Source organism: Arachis hypogaea, chromosome 15 (genome assembly GCF_003086295.3).
Source record: "Arachis hypogaea cultivar Tifrunner chromosome 15, arahy.Tifrunner.gnm2.J5K5, whole genome shotgun sequence".
Classification (NCBI taxonomy): domain Eukaryota; kingdom Viridiplantae; phylum Streptophyta; class Magnoliopsida; order Fabales; family Fabaceae; genus Arachis; species Arachis hypogaea.
The window spans coordinates 3,756,019-3,776,740 of NC_092050.1; the positions used below are offsets into that span (position 1 = coordinate 3,756,019).

At 30.5% G+C, this 20,722-nt stretch overlaps 3 protein-coding genes across 4 annotated transcripts; 1 reads left to right on the forward strand and 2 right to left on the reverse strand.

The window, feature by feature from the left end:
• Positions 1-709: 709 nt before the first annotated feature.
• LOC112747646 (uncharacterized) lies at positions 710-9,559 on the forward strand. Of its 2 annotated transcripts, none has more exons than XR_003174941.3 (24): positions 710-982; positions 2,730-2,863; positions 3,234-3,318; positions 3,462-3,515; positions 4,091-4,182; positions 4,268-4,371; positions 4,455-4,527; positions 4,626-5,016; positions 5,138-5,461; positions 5,553-5,756; positions 5,865-5,960; positions 6,060-6,117; positions 6,200-6,327; positions 6,525-6,771; positions 6,888-7,018; positions 7,095-7,219; positions 7,345-7,468; positions 7,547-7,605; positions 7,759-7,855; positions 7,939-8,128; positions 8,338-8,439; positions 8,540-8,679; positions 8,991-9,058; positions 9,173-9,559. XR_003174941.3 is itself a non-coding variant. In XM_025795798.3 (24 exons), the coding sequence occupies exons 1-24, from the start codon at positions 941-943 to the stop codon at positions 9,275-9,277; spliced, it is 3,180 nt and encodes a 1,059-aa protein (XP_025651583.1). In that variant the 5' UTR covers positions 710-940; the 3' UTR covers positions 9,278-9,559. The 2 variants fall into 2 exon arrangements, 1 of the variants encoding a protein (XP_025651583.1); XM_025795798.3 differs by having other exon boundaries at positions 8,984-9,058.
• On the reverse strand, positions 9,480-11,389 carry LOC112747647 (uncharacterized). Its single transcript, XM_025795799.3, has 6 exons — positions 11,190-11,389; positions 11,029-11,116; positions 10,856-10,946; positions 10,474-10,558; positions 10,028-10,184; positions 9,480-9,862 (listed from the first exon to the last, which is right to left on the reverse strand). The coding sequence occupies exons 1-6, from the start codon at positions 11,229-11,231 to the stop codon at positions 9,747-9,749; spliced, it is 579 nt and encodes a 192-aa protein (XP_025651584.1). The 5' UTR covers positions 11,232-11,389; the 3' UTR covers positions 9,480-9,746.
• Positions 11,390-15,394: 4,005 nt separating this feature from the next.
• LOC112747648 (high mobility group B protein 2-like) lies at positions 15,395-17,157 on the reverse strand. Its single transcript, XM_025795800.3, has 8 exons — positions 16,971-17,157; positions 16,781-16,828; positions 16,561-16,668; positions 16,400-16,457; positions 16,217-16,261; positions 15,899-15,979; positions 15,756-15,815; positions 15,395-15,662 (listed from the first exon to the last, which is right to left on the reverse strand). The coding sequence occupies exons 2-8, from the start codon at positions 16,819-16,821 to the stop codon at positions 15,651-15,653; spliced, it is 405 nt and encodes a 134-aa protein (XP_025651585.1). The 5' UTR covers positions 16,822-16,828; positions 16,971-17,157; the 3' UTR covers positions 15,395-15,650.
• Between the last annotated feature and the right edge of the window lie 3,565 nt (positions 17,158-20,722).

Here is a 20,722-nt window from a genome sequence, read left to right on the forward strand (position 1 = left end):
TAATAATTTTATAAAAAATAAAAGCTAATTTTGATTAATGATAAGACTTAGATGCTAATAGTAATGAGAAGGGGAAAAGAAAAATAACCAAGTGAATGGAAATGTAAGAAAATGAAGCAAACTCCTTTAGTTAGTGCCAAATATCCCCTTACGAAATTCCCAATCATTCTTCATGTTAAGTCAACTTTGTGTCTTCTATCAGAAAAACATGCATCCTAGATTTTGGTCCAATTTTTTTTTGTTTATTTGCAGTATCTGACTTTTTGAATTATGAGAAGGTTAAGATGGGAACTAATTCAAATATTAATTTTCATTTTTTGGTTCTATCCCAACTAAAAAACATATTTAAAAAAAAAATCGTTCGTAATAATTATAATTGTTATCTAAATTCTTTTTTTTATTAATAATAAATATAGGTTTATTTATTGTATTTCTTTTAATAAAAGTACATATGGAGTATATAATATACAAAATGTAATAACTCAAAAAAAATCATCATAATTATAAGATTCGAATCGAATTAATTAATTCAACTAAAAATTAATGAATTAAATTTTAAATCGATCTTGTCTAAGACAAAGGTTATTTTCTGAACACATTATAATCAGGTTCCACGTATATACACAATGAAATCCAAATCGTTAGTTATTATATTATATTATAATACTAGTTGTCTTATAAAAACCGTTTAGAATGAAACTCTTGTTTTGTTTTCTTGTGTGTCTATTCCTCCAGTCCAAGCAACGCTTCTCAGAAGAAGAGAGGGAAAAAAATGCAATAAACAAAGAAAACTGCTCCATTCTTTTTCTAAACAACTCTTCTTTTGTTTTCGGTCATTACAAAGAACATTTCTCATTCTTATCACTACTTTTTTTTTCTCTCTTTTCCTTGTTTCAGTTTCTAGTTTCATAATAGTCTCAGATCCTTCAACAATAATACAATGTTTGTGAAGAAGTTTGTAGAGAAAGCATCCACAAAGAAGGTAACATATGTATAGTTTTCTTACCTTAATTTTTATTTTTATTTTTATTTCATTAAATCATGTTTTGCTTGTTTCATTGATAATTTCATCAGTTATTCTCATCAAGAACCTTATCAGTTTAGTTTCATTGACTTTAGAATTGATTAGATTTTGTAGAGCCTAAAAGTTTAGTTTGTATGTGATAGAGGAATAAAATTGAAAACGAATTATTGTTCAAATTTCTATATGTGCTATTATTTTTAATAGATATATGGTCGTTATAGTTAAATTCCTTATTATAGTAATTTCATCAATTTGACGCGTATGGTTATTATGTATTAAATATAATTCTAAATGATATTCCATTTATGGTTTATGGCTTTATGCCAAGAAGCAAATTCATTTATAATATAACAGTATATGTTCATCTAATATTATTATTAATAAAATATATATATATATATATATATATATATATATATATATATATATATATATATATATATATATATATATATATATATATATATATATATATAGTGCTATAATTACGCACTCAAGCTAGATGAAATAAATTAAATGACATTTCAAATAAAATTAGAATTTAGTTAACAGGTTTTTTAGTCTTATTGACATATATATTAAGACCAACAAATCGAATTTTTTTTTATAAAAAGCATATATAATTTAAGTTTTTAATATTTATATTTTTATTAATGTAAATTTTTTTAAAATTCCTACTAATAATGTTAATATATACTTTCAAAACAAATATTAACTAACCCTGTATTTATTATTATTATTATTATTATTATTATTTGTGATGTTTTCTGAAATATAATTTGGTTAGAACTTATTTAGTTATTTTTTTTATGATAGAGACTAAGATGGAGCTGCTAGATATATGTTAAACAGAAACAATAACTTTAATATGCAAGCGTATTAATTATATATTAAAAGTAATCATAAAAATTAGTTATTAATGTATAATATATACTGAAATATAAAATACACATTAAAAATAAGTTAAATTACGTATATATTTTATACCAATATATATAATAACTAATTTTAGTATACACATAATATTTTAATTAAAATAATATTACATATTTAAGTTTTTTTATGAATTATCTTTAACTAAATTAAATAATAAGATTTAAAATAATATTAGTCATAACTTATTTTTATTATGTTAGATTAATTTGATTAGACTTGATTAACAAAATTATTTAATGTTTATCAAAGTTCTTTTTATTCCTGGTCAAAATTCTTATTAAAGTCCAAATAATTGAATTGATGACTTTTAATTTGTCATAATGAAATATATATTGTGTTAATTGTATATCTGATCTTAAGTAAAAGAGGAGAGAAATATTTGGTCAAATCCAATCATTAAAGATGAAAAAATCAAACAAATAAATACATTTTAGTTTTAAGATAAACCTATCTACAATTTAGGCTCTTTTATTTTTTAATTTTGGTGTGATATTATTACTTACAAGAATCCAAAGCCCCCAACAAAAGAAGAATTAGAAAAGGGGTCTCATAAAATTCACAATCTTCCCTTTGGATTTTTATTTTGCATGTACATGTAACGCTCAAACTCGGCATAAATAGCATATAAATCGATACGAAGACGAACACTTATTGTAAATTATATTGTTAAGAGTACATTTAATACGTGTGTTTTAAAAGCATTTTAGTTACGAATATTTTTAAAATATGAAGTGAACTAAAAATTAGATTTGTAAATTTTGCATGGCAGGGTAGCGGAAATTCATTAGATGGCTTAAAAGCTAAAGACGTGGATCTACGGCTGGTATTTCATCAAGGGCTACCATCCTGTGGTGCCAAATTTGCCTATGATCACATTCACAAGACACTTGCTATTTCTACCAGGCATATTCTTCTTCTAAAAATATATAAATCTACCAAAATCAGCCATCAAATTAATTATTACGTATTTATTTATAAATATATTCGTATATTTTAATATATATTTTAACATAGTTTGATTATTCTGTTAATTCCTATCATTTTATCAAATTACACTTAATTTAAAAATTTCATAAAATAATTAAATCTTTTAATATTTTATATAAATAGCTGATTTAGTAGTTAATTTTTAGTATATACATAATTTTTAGTAGTTAATATGTTATTCTTTACACCTTTGACATTTATACAAGCTCTTATCAAATGTTGCAACATTATATATACTTAATTACTTAATTAAACTGGTTTCTGTTCTTGATTTTGTGTACTCAAGGGATGGACGAATTAAACTGTTTGGAAAAGATAATGCACAAGTGCTACTTGAGTCCACTGATGCAGTGCCTAGCAAATTCTTACAGGTTAATTATATTATATTTTCTTAATTCATAGTTTTTTATTGGTTTTCTTGATTTCAAGAGAAAGTGTTGTTTTTTCAAGGATTATCAGGTGTTTTCCTCTGTTATTAACAATACTATTTTGCTTTTAATTAATACTGATGCAGTTCATCCATAACCATGGCATCCTCATAAATGTCACTGTCAATAACTATATTGAGGCAAGTATACTTATAGACCTGTTCAAATTTATTAGGAACTGATATTACACATAACACTTTTTTTGTTTACTAAAATAAATGAAAAGTTTAATCAGAGTCACAGACAGAAATCACAGTTTCATAGTCTTTCTTTCATATGAACATAAAACAAACATGTTTCACTATTTTTTGTAGATTGTTGATTCATAGACAATACCATTTTTCTTCTTTTTCATATGATCTTGAAGATGCAATACCACTTTCTTGAGTAGAAAGGATTTAGAGTTTATGTTAAGCAGTTATAAAATATTTTGTACAATTATTTAATTAAGTACTTTCTTTTTATTTCATTCAATCAATGTGAAAACTAGTCATTTCTTATGATATGAGAATAAGTAATTAGATACATGTATAAAATCTTTTTTACACCGATATTTTGTACAATCATCTACATCATTTCTTTTAATTTCTATAAAATAGTAATTATTTGTATTAACATAAGAACAAGTAATTAGACACATCAAAATTATTCCAAATCATGTTTAAGCAGAGTTAATTCAGAAAAATTGATTGCCCTAAAGATATTTCACATTTAGGTATGGGACATAGAAAAGAAGCTGATGTCTGATGTTTACATTGTTAAAGAAGAAATCACTTGCTTTTCAGTCATTCAGCATAGCCTTTACATGTAAGTAATGTGTTCATTTCCAAAATAATAAGGTAGAAGATCACAAAATTTTCTCTAAGAGAAGAAGAATCTGCATTGGTGGCAGGTATATAGGAGTCTCTAATGGTAATATATCAGTATTGAAGCTTGATCAAGAACCATGGCATATGGTTAAAATGAAATACACCATACCCCTCTCTGTCTCTTATGGTAAGATCATACATAAATTTGGTCTTCAGTTTCCTTTTTCCCACATTCACAAGTTCCTTAACAATATAATTTTCAATTTTTAGGGAATTCAGCTGAAATGGCTGAAGATATTGTTGTGACACACATACTGCCTCAACTCTTAGCTGAAAGCAAGAGGTAATCTCCATAAGTTGTTCTGTTCTTTGTTTTATCTTTGTTAAGTTTTTTTGTGTGAAAAAGGTTTAATGTTCTGTTATCTTATGTGTTCAATGCAGAGTTCTTATAATCTTTAGAAATGGACAGATGGTATTGTGGGGCATTCGAGAAAGCCGGTCCGTTTTCAGAACCGGTGGAAACATGTCGCAGCAATTGTACAGCGAAACAAAGAAGGTGTCTTCTGCTTGTTGGGTGTGTCCTTATGGAACCAAGGTGGTTGTAGGCTACAACAATGGAGAGATCTACATTTGGGGAATTCCTTCTCTTAACAAAGGAAATGTTCCAACAATTGATTATAGCAGCATTCAAAACACTCCTATTTTCAAGCTTAACTTGGGATACAAGTCAGACAAAACATCTATAGGATCTCTCAAATGGACTTATGCCGAAGGAAAGGCTCGATTATATGTCATGGGAGCTTCCGAATATGCATCTTCAAATTCTGTGCAGGTATTTGAGCAATGAAAGTTCTTGTGCTGATAAATTAGGCCTATGTTCTCGTTACCTATTAGAGATGAAATGGATCTACTTGATTCCATGAACTTGTGTGAATAATTGTTGTGTGAAGCAGGTGGTGTTGTTGAATGAACAAATCGAATCTAGAACAACTAAGTTGGGACTTCATTTGTCTGAAAGTTGTATTGACATGGAGATCATATCAACCTCAATTGACCAAAGCAAGCATAAACAAAGTTCTTTCCTTTTGCTTGGAAAATCAGGCCATGTATATGTGTATGATGATAGTTTGATTGAAAGATATCTACTGCAAAACCAATCTAAGTCCAGTTCCACATTGCCAAAGGAAATGGTTGTAAAGTTACCAATGGCAGATGCAAGCATCACGACAGCAAAATTCATCTGCAACAATACTAGTATGTTAAATTCTGGAGACGAGGTACCGGAGAATTTCAATGAATCTTTTCATACAATCTGATTCTTCTGTATACATGTAACTGATTTGTGATGTTCTTTGCTTTTTGATATAGTATTATAGTCAGAAGATAAAAAACTATCCACCCCTTATTCCCATAGAAGCAAGCTACAAAGATGGGATAAACCTTAGTTCTGCCAACTTCAATGGATTTTCAAGTGTAAAAAATTTGTATATAACTGGACACAGCAATGGAGCCATAACTTTTTGGGATGCATCATGTCCCTACTTCACCCCAATTTTGCAATTAAAGCAACAGGTAATGATATTTTTATCAGATACACACTTTATGCAAGAAAGTCTTTTACTTGAGTAGCAAGGAACTATAATTTGTCCCTGAATTCTAAGTATATTCATCTTAATGCAGAGTGAAAATGATTTTTCTTTGAGTGGTATACCATTGACGGCATTATATTTCAATATCAACTCTCCTCTCCTTGTTTCTGGTGACCAGAGTGGAATGGTGAGTTTCATTTGATCCTTGTATTTTTTTCGTTCCTTTTAAAAAATTCTGGCGTGCACGTTTAATTTATGGTTTGTCTGATACAAACACAATTAACAGGTTCGCATATTTAGACTCAAACCAGAACCATATGCCTCCAGCTTCATGTCTCTCACTGGTAATAAAAATGCTAGCAAATATATTTCTTAGCTTATAACTTGTTGCTTTGTTATTTAACAAATGGCATTCCACTTCTGCAGGAGGCTCAAAGAAAGGGACTGATCATGTGATCCAAAGCATGAAACTTGTAAAGACTACTGGTGCTGTACTTTGTATGAACATGGATCACTATTCAAAGCATCTTGCCGTTGGTTCTGATCAAGGAAATGTGAGAAAATTTACTAGAATTTTCTTTAGTTTTTGTTCTTTCCATGTGGAAATTTAGTTTTTTACCACACTATTCCAAGTATTCAAAGAGACAAATCTTTATGTGCAATGCAAAAAGTATCAATTATTCAAGATACATTTATAGTTAATATATTACCTTGACATTGCTGATGCTAATAATTCACCAATTTGTTGCAGGTTTCAATCATTGTCATAGATGGCCCTTGTGTATTATATCAGAAAAATATAGCAAGTGAAATTTCTACTGGTATAATCTCTCTGCAGTTTGTGACCTGCAGTTTGCATGGTTTTGAGAAAAATGTATTAGCAGTCGGAACAAGAGACTCGTCTGTTCTGGCATTAGATAGCGAAACTGGAAACACGCTCAGTGCCGAAACAGTTCATCCTAAGAAGCCCTCCAGAGCTTTATTCATGCAGGTGTTAGGTAAGAATTTGTCAATAGCAGTGAATAATCATACTGTTTTCAATATAAACTAGCATTGAATGGCCTGATTCAATAGAGTAAGAGCATTTCTGTTATATTATTTGAACCAAACACAGGATCAATTACAGAAGATGGCCTGGACTTGAGAGAAGGGAATCATGTTGGGGATGCAACAACAAAGCAGTTGTATATTTTGCTGTGTTCTGAGAAGGCTGCATATGTCTATTCTTTCGTCCATGCTACGCAGGTTATCGCACTCGCTAGATGCGAATACTCGAATATTGGCTTATGCCTGCAAGGCTGAAATTACTTTTGCATTGCAGGGAGTTAAAAGGGTGCTTTACAAGAAGAAGTTTCATTCCTCCTCCTGTTGTTGGGCTTCCACATTTTACAGCTCCTCTAATATTGGCCTTGTGCTCCTTTTCACCAGTGGCAAAGTAGAATTAAGGTTATGCTTTTTGTTTCCTTAATTCTTCTCATACTTTGTAGAATATAATTTGATGGGGTATTTAACATTCAAGGCTTACCAACATTTATATCCTTCTCAATAGTCTTCTACTATGTCAACATCAGGTCTTTGCCTGAGTTATCTCTGATAGAGGATGCTTCAATAAGAGGTTTCACTTATTCATCTCCAAAACTGAAGTCGCTTTCCGACTCCCAGATATGTTGTTCATCCAGAGGAGATATTGTTGTGGTACGACTCGATTTTTCTCTAGTATAACAGGTTTCTATAAATGTTTACGAACCTCACTAACTCAACTTCTGTTTGCAGGTGAATGGTGACCAGGAAATTTTTGTTGTCTCATTGTTAGTCCACAGGAATATTTTCCGGTATATATATATATAGCTAGATGACAAAATTAGGAATATCTGCAACCTTTTCTATAGTATTTTATTTAAGATCATGCAGGTGAAGATGAAAAATGATCATGAAACTTATAGATCAGTGGTCGCATTTTTACATTTTGTTTGACTTCATTTTAGACTGTTGGACTCTGTTACCTGCATTGAAAGGAATGAAAGGATGCCATCACAAGAAGAGCTCGCTCCTAGTCCTGTTTCCCAAAAGGAAAAGAAGAAGGTATATAATTAGTAAGAACATACAACTATTTCTCTATTATTTTTGTGACTGAAGGAATTCAGCCTTGTTTTCCGGCATGGCAGGGTATATTCAGCTTAGTTATGAAAGAATTTACCGGAAATAAAGAAAAGGATGTGCCCTCCATGGAAAAAGAAGATCCAAGAGAAAGTATCCGCGAACTCTCAGCAATATTTTCAAATGCAAATTTTCCAAGTGATGCTGACAATAGTGATAACTGGACTATGCATGAAGATGAGCCTGAATTAACATTAGGTATAACAAAGCCTCAGTTATGCAAAATCGATGTTATATAATACTTGCATGCTCTTGAAGCTCATTTAATGCGAACTTATGGCTATGCTAGTCAGAAAGCACAAATATTATGAAACAAAACATGGCTAAAATAAAATTATAGGCTTATAGCTCAATCTGCATCCCAATTCAGTTATCTAATATGTGACACTCTTTTTCCACTTATGCAGATGACATTGATCTAGATGATCATGTAGAAAAACGAAAAGAACAAAGCATATTAGGAGCTCTTAATAAGAAGAAATTGGCTGGCAAATTGAATGCTTTCAAAGGTTTCATGACAATGAATCCTCCCTGATGCAAAATGATTTTTCGTTATGTATGTTCATCTTTTTTAACATACTGCATTTTTCTTATGAATCAAATCTACAGGAAGATTGAAAGAGAAGAAGGGCAACAATCAGAAAACACCAGATAACAATAAGGAAGAGCCACAAGATGAGAAAGCTGGTGCAGTTGATCAAATTAAGAAGAAATATGGATTTTCTTCCTCTTCTTCGTCATCATCCCGTGTAAGAATTATGTTGCTTAACTTGCATACTATTGTAATCTTGGAAACTTTTGAAGTGGCAAGATTGATCAGTTTTATGAAACTTTAGTACTAAACTTGGTTAAACTTACTTATGATGAATCCAATGGCTCTAGATTTCAAGAAAACAACAGAAAGTGTCAAAGCTCATACTTATTTAGTAATTTAGTATCATGTTTTAGATTTTGGCAACAATTTTGACGAAACTGTTACGATGCAACCGAAATAAACTTGATGCATCATACACCAAGATAACTCATGCATTAATCGTGAATGCGCCGTTGTAGGAAACAGGCACGAGCGTTGTAAGCATTGCTAAATCGGCACAAGGCAGATTGCAGGACAACACCAGGAAACTGCAGGCAAGAAACAAGATCCATTAATATTTTTCTTGACAGAAAAAGTTGAAATTCTACCTCCATAAAAGTGCCAAATTTAGTTTTATGGTTTTACTTACATGCATTGAAACTCGACAGGATATCAACCTACGAGCAACAGAGATGCAAGATACAGCAAAATCATTTTCATCATTGGCAAAACAAGTGCTACGAACTGCTGAACAGGATAGACGAAATATATAAGAACAATAAGCTAATCTATTAGAGTTAGGTTCAAAATTGTTTTATTTTTTCGTCATATATAAGTATTCATATTTTTTCTAGTCACTTTGCTTTAATTTTAAATGACGTTTGAGTTGACACAGTTAAAAGTCAAGACGTAATTGGTAGTTGGTGGATAATAGTTTAGCATATACGTATGTAGTTTATACTTAGTAGCTTAACATTTATGATAATAGTTGATAGATATTTCTATATATACCTCTTTTTGGATGAAATAAAAACAATGCTCCTATTTTCTCTACATTAACAGGCACAATACCTAATAAAATTACCAATAATTCAGATTATTACAGAAAAAAAAGTTAGACAACCGCTAGACAACCGCTAAAGAAGAAAGAAATAGCAAACTGCTCTAACTGATTATCTATTCAAGAATGTTACACATGGCATCATGGCATGAGTTCAGACAGCAAAGAAAAACTCTGCAAGCTTAGTGTTTTATCAACAGATCTTCCAGTTGTGAGCGTATCTGTTCTCTAACAGCATCTCTGTTATTAAGGCTCAATGTATAACAGGCTGCACCTGGATGATTCCTCAACCTGGCAACTGCAGAAATTGACCCAAAAAAAAAGTCATTTACAGATTCATGCATTCAGCACTAAAGCACAAACATTTGAACTTCACACCTATCATAGAAAAGAAAATGTATTCTAACTAAGAAAGAAACAGAGATTTTTGAGAAAAGGGCATGTCTAAGTCGGAAAATTTTACCCGCAGGAATATCTCTGCCAAATTTCGGAATTGGAATGGAAGCCAAAACCGGGATATTTGACTCCAAAACCTTTAGAACTGCTGGGAAAAATGATGAACTGTATAACTCCATCTTACCAACCTCATCAATAATGAAGAGATCACTGTCCTCTCTAACCTATTCATTGAAAGCAAACTCTGAAAAATTAATCTCTCATCAATAGCCCCCAAAAGCAAGGGAAACAGTTCATATTCATCTCTTCTTTTTCCTTTTTCCCCTTTGTTTTTTGGGATATGCTTTGAAGATCAAAATGAAAGTTGGTAAAATGTGCAGCTATCCAACCTCTTATTATAACACTAACTCAATCAAGCACTTGGCTAGTAAAGGAAAGGAAAAAGAAAATGCATAAACAAAATACCAATGGCAAGAAAAACATGGACAAACCATCTTGAGAAAGCAAGCTCACCTGCAACTCAGGCAGTGCAAGTGACTCAAAGGATGCTACATCAACCTTATACTTGCCAACACTAGGCCATCTACAAGATTCAGGGCTGCAAAAAGCCATTCAACAACACCCTTTAATTAACCAAACAAACAAGCAAACTTCGAAGTCCTAACAAAGGAAGCACTGAACAATCTGGCCAATGAATGAACACAAAGTATTTACCAACAATCAGAATTAGCAAAAAAGTTACAAATTCAGTCTTCTAAGCTCGAAGAATGAAAAATGAATACCCTCAAGAACCACCCCAACAGAGGCAAAAAAACAAACACCTAACAGGCAATAAAAAGAATTGTAAAGAGAAACCCATAAAATCATTTAAAAGAATAAGAAAGGTGGGTGGTACGTTGAGATGGTGGTGGAGGCAAGTGGGCATGTGCGACCATCAAGAGTGACAACTTCAAAACCAACCCTTTCACCTGAGCTTCTAACTTCACCTGAAAAAAGAAGAAACAGTTACATGGTTTTCATAACCATGGCATGAATTCATAGAAAAGAAGAATAATTTGGGTAATTTACGAGTGTAGAAGCCCTGAAGCTTGAGGTTTGGATGGGAAGCTTTGAGGGACTCGAAGACTCTGATTATGAGAGTGCTTTTGCCAACACCCTGCAATTGAATGATAAGTCAAATTAGGAATTAGATGATGATGACGATAATGGTGATGGTGATGATGACTCACAGGAGGACCAGTGACGAGGATGCATTTGCCGGGAGCGGCCATTGTTCCAATGGCATCGGAAAAGGTAGAGTGAGAATTTTTCTAATGTAATTATTTACATTTTTTTATTTTTTTTAAATCTAATTTAGAGGATTTATTTATGTTATTTTAAATCTGAATCATTAATATAAAATGTGATAAATAAAAAGTTGAAATTTGTTCAATTGAAAATTAATACAATACTCTTTATTTAATAAAAAAATTATTTAAGAATAAATCATAAATTACAAACAATTCTCTTGCAGTATCATCTCCAATTATACCAATGCTTATAAATAATGAGTAAACAATCTGGTCAAATTGGATGTCTCATTAAACAGCTTAGCCTTAAATAGGCAATTAGATTAATACTGAAATGGTGATAGAACTTGATCAAGAGCGTGAAATACAGAGAAGAAGAGAAAGGTTGAGTTAGTGAATGAATATAGTTAAATTGATTGAACTGAATCTCGTTTACATGCTGCACACTTAATGCTATATATAATACTATATATTGCAAATGCCAAAAGAGACAATATATCTAACTAAGCAGATTTTGTTTTAGCAGAATCTTCACTTGTTTAACCAATTTTCTATGCTTACGTTTATTATGGGAAATGCATGAAGAGTTTGCACTTCAAGTAATGTCGGTTGGTTTGAGACTGACATGCGAATATGTGATAATAATTTTATGAATTTTCTATATCAGAGGCCTCCCTAGCATAACTTAACTTTAATTTCTCCATTTCCAATTTGTTTTCAATTGTCTAATCTCAACTTCTTATAATAATCCGCATTGATATACTTTTAACAAAAGCAGGAAAATACACCAAATCTGCTAGCATGCTCACAAACTTCATACACCAAAACTCATTTGTATATAATATTATATGTTTGTTGCAAAAAAAAATAAAGAAAGAAAGAAAAAAGAGATTATTTACTTGGTTCTGGTCTTTTAGATTGTGTTCAAACAATGGATTGAGAGGAACAGAAAGATGTGGGATGAACAAAAACTAATATTTTGACTTGTTTAGTGAACATAAATGGGCTAACTTTAAAAGATGAATCGAATGACATATTTATTATTTCAATAATTTTGTGATCAAGAAGTTTTTGGGTAAAGAGAATGAGGAGTAGTATATAATTTTATTTAATCAACTTTGGTTAGTCGAGTGATTAACTCATTTGTCAGTTTAAGTAAGTGTTGGAAGTTTGAATCTCACCTTATAATCTATTGGCCAGCGGTAATCTATATCTTACATAGAGTTTAAGTTTGCCATAAATTAGTGTTTAACCTGTTAAATTAAAAGATATCATAATAACAAAATACATATATATATATATATATAGATTTATTTTTAAAAAATAAAAATAAAATGACATAATTTCCTAGATAAATTTTGAGTAATATCCTAAATAGGTCCTCAAGAAATTCATCGTCGGACAGATTTGTCCCCAACAAAATTTAACTAAAATTTTGTCTTTGACATTTTTAGTTATATACCAGATACATCCCCATGGCAGATTGATCCGGTCAAGCCGTCGTACGTGGAAGTTAACAGATTGACGTGTCAGTGCCACGTGTCACCTCCAGGACAATTTGGTCCCCATTCAAGCTGGACAAAATGACGTCGTATTGGATCATGAGGCAAACGACGTCGTTTCGTGGAGGACAAATTTGTCCACACCATAGAAGGCAGAGTTGCAAAACGATAACGTTTTAAATGGGGGACCTATCTGCTTGATGATTATGCTTCTGTAAGGATCTATTTATCTGATAACCTAATGTTTGGGGACCTATCTAACCTATAATTAGTGACATTACCCTCAAATAAATTCATTGTCTTTTTTGGTTTCATTGAAAATACAAACTGATGTATTTGGACTTGGTACCTTACAAAATTCTAATCATCCCTCTCATGACACTCAGATTACAAATTTTTCTTCATATGTCACCAAAAAATGTCTTAGACAATTTCAAAGAATGCTTGAGTTTTAAGTTTTAAAAGTAGTAGAATATTTTTTTAATGAATTATATATGACAAAAGAATATTTAGGAAAAAAAAGTTATGCATCAAATTCCTCCCAATTTTCCCTATACAATAAGAGATAATTGATTCTTTTATTTATTAAATATGCGATTAACCAAGATGGTAAATATCTTATACTACCATTATTAAGAGATCTTGGGTATGAAATAATTTGGAAAATAATTAGTAAATAATATCAAGCAAATTATCATTTGATTTTTATATTTTTATTATTTTTTTATATTTTAAAATTGACCAGTTAACTTCTTATATTAAAGTTAAGAAATATCAATATGTTGAATTGTTCATATTCCGTTGGGAAGCCAGCAAAATATCTTAATAATGCAGAAATGCATAAATATCTAAAATTAGAAAAATATAAAGAAAAAGAAACATAAATAATGAATCGTTACATAACATGCAGCAAATTATATTATATTATTGGAGATGATTACATTATTGTATACCATGAAGGGGCCACGTTGAAGCTACTGCAATAATCAAGTGCTAAGAATCCATGTACTACGTTCATAATTAATAATTCACAATTTAGCACAAAGATAGCATGCAATCCAAAAGCAACGTGCCATAATAAGTAGTTTCCTTGGAATAGAGCTAGGCAAATTGTAGTAACAAGAAGTTTTATTTACATTTCACCTTTAACAATTTTGGTAAGATTAAACAATGTCGTTATTACGTGAGCTAGAGCTTATAGCAACTGAAGCTGCATGTATTTTTCACATCGTGAAACATGTTGCTATTTGATATGTAGACCGAAGGTTCAAAATCCAAATTAGTTAGCCGGTAGTAATGAACTTGCATCGTGCCTACTCCTATGAAGCAATTCAACTATGTAGGCAATCCTCATGTTTATCACTTGCCCTATTCACTTTCAAACCCATACGAAAGGTTGTGTTTATTTTAGAAGAAACTATGAAAATTTAATTTATTATTTTTTTTATCCAAAAAATTTGAGAAGAAAAATAAATAATAAAAAATATAATTATAAAAAATTAATAAAAATAATAAAAAAATAATAAATAAGCTGTGTTCATTGTTAGTGTTTATGTATTCTTCTTGTCAGTATAGACATAAAATACAATAATTCAGTGTTTTTAGATACAATGTTTCTCTCTATGTCTTATCTGTCAAATACGATTTTGTCTCTTTTTATGTCTTATTTCTGTAAATAAACGCGGCCAAAGTGATGGATTAAATATTAAATCCCGTGGAAGTAATATTTAAAAAAAATACTATGTCGTAAGTAAATATTTGAAAAATAATCTTATAAATCATTGAAATTTTTTAGCATAATAATGGTGATAATTCTTCAAAGTTTTAAAATTCATTACATTAAGATAGATTATTTTTTCTTTCAAGGAGTATATATGTATTACATAGGACTACTCCTCATAGGACACTATTATTGATTCACATTTTATTGTCAGTCTAAATGTGTTTCACACACTTTTTGCAAATCATTTTTTTATTTTGTCATCAAGAAAATTGGATGAAAACGGCAAATTTCAATCACTGCGGCCAGTGTAGAACTGCATGGTGCATGAAATATTTATATGAGTAGGTAGGTCCGCTTGATTCAAGTATGTAAAAGGAACAGAATATTCACTATCGCTCCGGTAAACGACAAAAGAGTTCGCTTACTAAAGTTCAAAGGCTTTGACTATCCGTACGACGAAACAAAAAATTCACCTAGAACTGTATCATCGCTTATAAACTACAAAGTCAGAAGGAAACTTTATAAAATGTTTCACAGCAAATCCCAACAACAAAAGACAAAATCTCCATTCAAAATTCCTAGGAATTGAGCAATTATGATCTATAAGGATAATAGTAAACTCCGGGCAAATTACCCTCCGACCATGGACAATAGTGAAATTTGCAAACTCTTAATTTTTAGTTTTTTACCATTGAATCGGATAGCCAAAGATAACATTTGAAGACTCAAATTATTTAGCAAAAATTAAGATCTTCATACGTTTACTATTGATTACCTATCATTCATATTAAATAACTTGGTGTAAAATCATATCAATTGTTTGGTCATAAAGCACATTTCACAATTAGATCTTGTTACAAATTTTGTGCATTAATTTCCAACTTTTGGTGTGACTTGGGCCTTCTCATAAGATCCAAAAATGAAAATAAACGACGGGAAACTGCTTCTGTATTTGATAATATGAATGGCAAAATGATAAGTACATGATGATGATAACCAACTTAAACCATAATAACAAATTTAAAAATAAGAAACTACTATTCATCAGAAACAGCCGAGGCCTGAGCGCAGCAACACTGAACGAAAGCCATATTCTAAGCTATAAACTATTAATCGATGATTAATGAAATTATTTCCAACCACTCCAAGGCCTCTTCCTTCATCACTCCAGCTACTTCACTCATCCTCCTACAGAATAACAAGTCAAATTTGTTAACAAAAAGTAACAGTTAATGTCAGAATCTACTTCATAATTGAAAATAAATTACAAAGCTCCATTACCTCCTCATCATCATCGTCATTCACCTCAGATTTCGACTTGTCAGAATCTCCACCCTCATTCTAATACATCAAAAAAGTTCAACTATAGAATTAGTATGAACCACAATATAAGAGAGAATCACAATATTGAGTTAAATTATTACCAGTCCTTTGTTGTAGGCCCTGATATCCTCATCATACGCTAGTTTGTTCTTCTCAGCTTTTGCTTGGTATGGAGCTTTTTCCTGAAAGCAAAATAATAATAATAATGAATTAGAGAGTAAATCTTAAAACAAACAACGATGATAAATTGATCACAATAATAATAATAATAATAATAATAATAATAATAATAATAATAATAATAATAATAATAATAATAATAATAATAATAATAATAATAATAACAGCAATAGCGGAAATAATCTTTATCAGGAGGGGGAAAATCAAAGAGAAACAAAGAACAGGTTTGCTTTGCTCACAGCATCGGACATGGATTTCCACTTTGCGCCACCAGCTTTTCCAACCTAATCGAATTATTTCAAGGAGACATTAGCCGATCCGAGCAGTAAACAGCATTCAAATTTTGAAATCTCAGATCAAAAAAGAAAAACGATAACAGAAAAAAAATTAGAGAACAAAAAAAATTAAGATCGATCACTCACAAGAGCAACGGATTTGTTGTTCGGATTCTCCTTCTTATACTCCTCTCTGAAGTCAGACCTGCGCAGAACAGAACTCAACGATCATCATTCAGCATCAATCAATAATTATCAGAAGAAAACAATTCGGAAGTGGAAAACAGTTTAAGAAAACCGAACGGTACATGAAAACGAAGAAAGCAGAAGGAGGCCTCTTAGGCTTGTTCGGATCCTTCGGAGCAGCTTTCTTCTTCGCCTTCTTCGTTCCGATTCCACTGTCCTTGCGGCTCAACCTAACGGATCACAATAAAAAAAAAAAAAAAACACGAATCAAATCTCGTATAAAAAGAACAGCTGCAAAAAAAGGAAGGAATCTCAGAGCACGAGAATGCGGTTAATTCTGACCTGTTGTCAGCAGCTTTGACGTTAGTCCTTGCCTTCGGCATGTTGAACCTGCAGAGAGATAGAGCAAAGGAAACAGTGAGAACGAGTGAAGAAAGAGCGAGAACGAGGCACAAGAGAGTGACTCAGAGGCGGTTAGGGTTTGAGAGCGAGTTGATTTGAGTCTCGCTTGTTCACTCGCTCACTGACTCACCTTGGGAGAAAAAGAAAGAGAGTGTGTGTGATAGGATCTGGGGGAAGAGAGTGGGTGAGGAAGAGAATGCGTTGTGCTGCGAATGCGAAGGGTTGTGGGTTGAGAGTGGGGGATAAGAAGGGGAAGGAGGGAGTGGCATAGAAAGAAGGAAATTAAACTTTTGTGACGCGTTAATGATTTTTGTTATGTAAATATTAGGTTTTAGCCTAAAAAGGTTATAAATTATTATTTTAGAATAAAATTATTTTTCATTAAAACAAATTAGTTTATTTTTTTTTACAATTCAAACAAAGACTTAATTGAAAAACTAATATATCAATTATTGAGAATTAAGCTTTTTTTCTTTAATTAAAAATTAGTTTATTCAATATTCATCAAAACTAGAAAACGATTTTATTATTTTTTAATATTTTTGTTAACAAGTATTTCAGGTTATTTGTTAAGAATACATAAATTGAAATATCTTTAACAAAATCATTTTTAAATATTTTAAAAATATTAAATAAATAAAAATGATTTTTTGATATAATACTCTTATGTCATTAGAATATTTATTGGTCAAATATTTTTTATTAAAATTTAATTTTAATATATTATTAATATAAAATTATATTAATAAAAATAATTATTTTTTCTATTATCATAAAAAAATAGATATAATTATATCAAATATTAAACTCCTTTTATTATAAACAAAAATTGTTAATAGATAATTTAAACATAAAACATCTGCTTAGCGGCTTAGCCTTTAGGTTTCTAGAAGTAGAATTTCAATTGGGCTCAGTTCAGTGGTTTACGCGGGATATTCCAAAATTTCACGCCACGTGAGCAATCCGGAGTGTGGCGCTATTTGCTCCCGCTTTCGTTTCTCTCTCTCTCTTTTTTTTTTTTTATGTGAGTGTTGATGACTTGTGGGTTGACTCCTTAGTCCTTAGTCCTTGGGTAAGAGTAGGATGGGAGTGGGACCCACAGACTAATACATTTCGCATTAGGTCAAAATGTTACCTCTAGATTTTTTATTTTTATTTTTTTCACGTATGTCTCGGTCCGACAGGTCAAAGACTAATCTGTCGCGGTACTGAGCTCCATTTAAGGGTTTGTTGCTGGCCAATTGGTTGCTGCATGCACAAGGTGAAATTCGAACCCCCGACCTTACTTAAGCGACCTAATAAACTAATCACTAGACCAATCTAACTTGGTTTATTACCTGCAGATTAAATAGACCTTTTAAGGCTTTTTTTAAAGGTTTTTGGTCAACGACCATTAAAGGCCTTAACTTCAATAATTCGGGTTGACTATGAAAACATCAAATATTGTTTACAGGCTTTTCAAGTGGTTCGTTTCAGATTTAATAACAAAACGTTTTTTTCTATACTTTTAATTTACAAATATCACGTATATATTAAAAATTGATTACTAAATGAATTATTATATATTTATATTATTTTATATTTTAAATATGTATTTTATACAAATAATTAATTAATAAATTATTCTTAGTGGATATGTAATCTATTTGATTTTAATTGATATGTCAGCGAACACAAATATAAAATATGACGATTTTGAATAACAATCTCAAAGGTTAACTATCAACATTTTTGGATGGTAAAATACTTTGAAAAATTATACATATATTAATATTAAGGTAGTGTTTGGTATGAAGTATTAGACTAATATCAGAAATTTGAGATTTAGTATTGTGTTGAATAATTAGAAATTAAAACTAAAATTTTAATCTTAAATATCTCCAAAAATAAAGAAACAAAAGATTGAAATTTTTAGATTAAAAATTGAAACTTAAAAAAATAATTTTTTTAAAAATATCTTCATTTTAAATTAATAATTTTAAATTTATTCTTTGTACAACTCTAATTATGGCTAATTCAGTTCTTTTACCACCACTTCTATTCTATTGTTGTTGTCAACACCACCACTTCTCACCTTTCAACTCTTTTAGTAGCCGGAACTAAAAAACTTTGATAATGGGGACAAAATCTATATAACATGACAATAATTTTTATAATAAAAATATAATGTGTACATAAAAAATTAGCTATCAAATCATCTATTAATTATTATGTATTTATGTATAAATACATACATTATTTAACTCATTTTTAATGTATATTTTATATTTCAATATATATTTTATCGGAGTGATTATTCTATATGTACATATATTATGTTATAATTATATTTTATTATTGTAAAATACGATTAGTCTTTAAAATATTTAATTTATAAATTAAAATATTAAAATACTAATTTAAATAATAACATATAATTTAGAATTCTATTTCTTTAGGTTTTGTAATTTAAAAAAGTAAGTAACATTTTTTTGACAGTACAATCAAATTTTTTATTTTTATATATATATCACTAAACAATTATTTAGGAATTCACTTTCCAACAATTAGAAGTCGTCGACTCTTATTGATATTCATAGTTAAAAAAGTTATTTCAATTAATGCAGTTACAATAGAAAAATTAAAGCTAGTTTTAAAAAAATAAATAAATAATACTCTTTCGATTCGATTTTTAAGAGAGGACACCAATTTTAATTGGTTGTTAAGTACCAAAAGCTAAATAAAAAATTATTGTGATGTTAAATTTAATAATTTAATGAAAGCAAATAAATATTATTGTTGTGCACTACTCAAACAAATTTCAAATTATAGTGGAGACACTTGTTCCCGTAACAATATACTTAGAATCGTCCTTGCTCTACTCTATCTCTCCTCTACCATCACATTTTTGCCAACATCTTTCTTTTCAATCGATTACCAACAACACCAATAATATCAACAACAACTATAACATCATAAACATGTCTTAAAATCAAAACAAAAGGAGAAGAGAAGATAATGTAAAAGAAGAAGGAAGGACGAGGAGACAGCGACACAGAAAGAAAAGCCGCCAATATCGAAAATGTGATGGCATAGGTCATTGCGGTTGCAATGTGGGTGTTGGGCGATGACATTAAAGGTAGTGAATGCTACCTGCGACATCTGGACTCAAAAGGAATCATTGTCAGTGGCGGGGCTTAAAAACGGCGAGGCCTCTGGAGTCGTAAAGGAGTTATGCAACGATAACAGAGAGAGGGAGACGGAGAGTGAAGAGGGTGAGATGGCGCTTTGAGTGAAGAGAGTGGCGGCCTCTAACGACGTGGGAAAAAGTGACACCGAATTCATGATCTCTGAGAGTCTTTAACGGCGCGATTAAAAAGCGTTACAGTCACTGTGACACGCTTTGTTGGAGGAGATCGTTTTTTACACCATTTTTTACAGTGCTACCAATGATGAGATTGAATGGAAGTGGCCTTTACTGCTCAACCGCGGTTCCAGGATAGGATAAAAAGGAAAAAGGAAGTGTAGCAAAATTGGATTACAATAGTTAGGATTTTATTTTGATGTCAAAGTATAAATAAGAGTATTTTAATATATAATAATTTCAGCTTTTGCTTTTATCTTAAATTAAATAGGATACTGAAATATAATTTAATTTTGTATATTTTATACTAAATACAATACAATACTTAAACTTAGTTGAGTCTCTCTCTTAACACTACAAGAAAAATTATTTTTAGCGGCCATTTATTTTGTTTTTAACGGCAATAAAAATAATCGCTAATGTATTTACCGGTAATTAGACATTAGCCATCTTATACTTTGTCGCTAAAAGATTTTAGCGGCAATTATAACATTTGCCGGTAAATACCTTTTTAATGGCCGCAAAAAGTATATAACTTT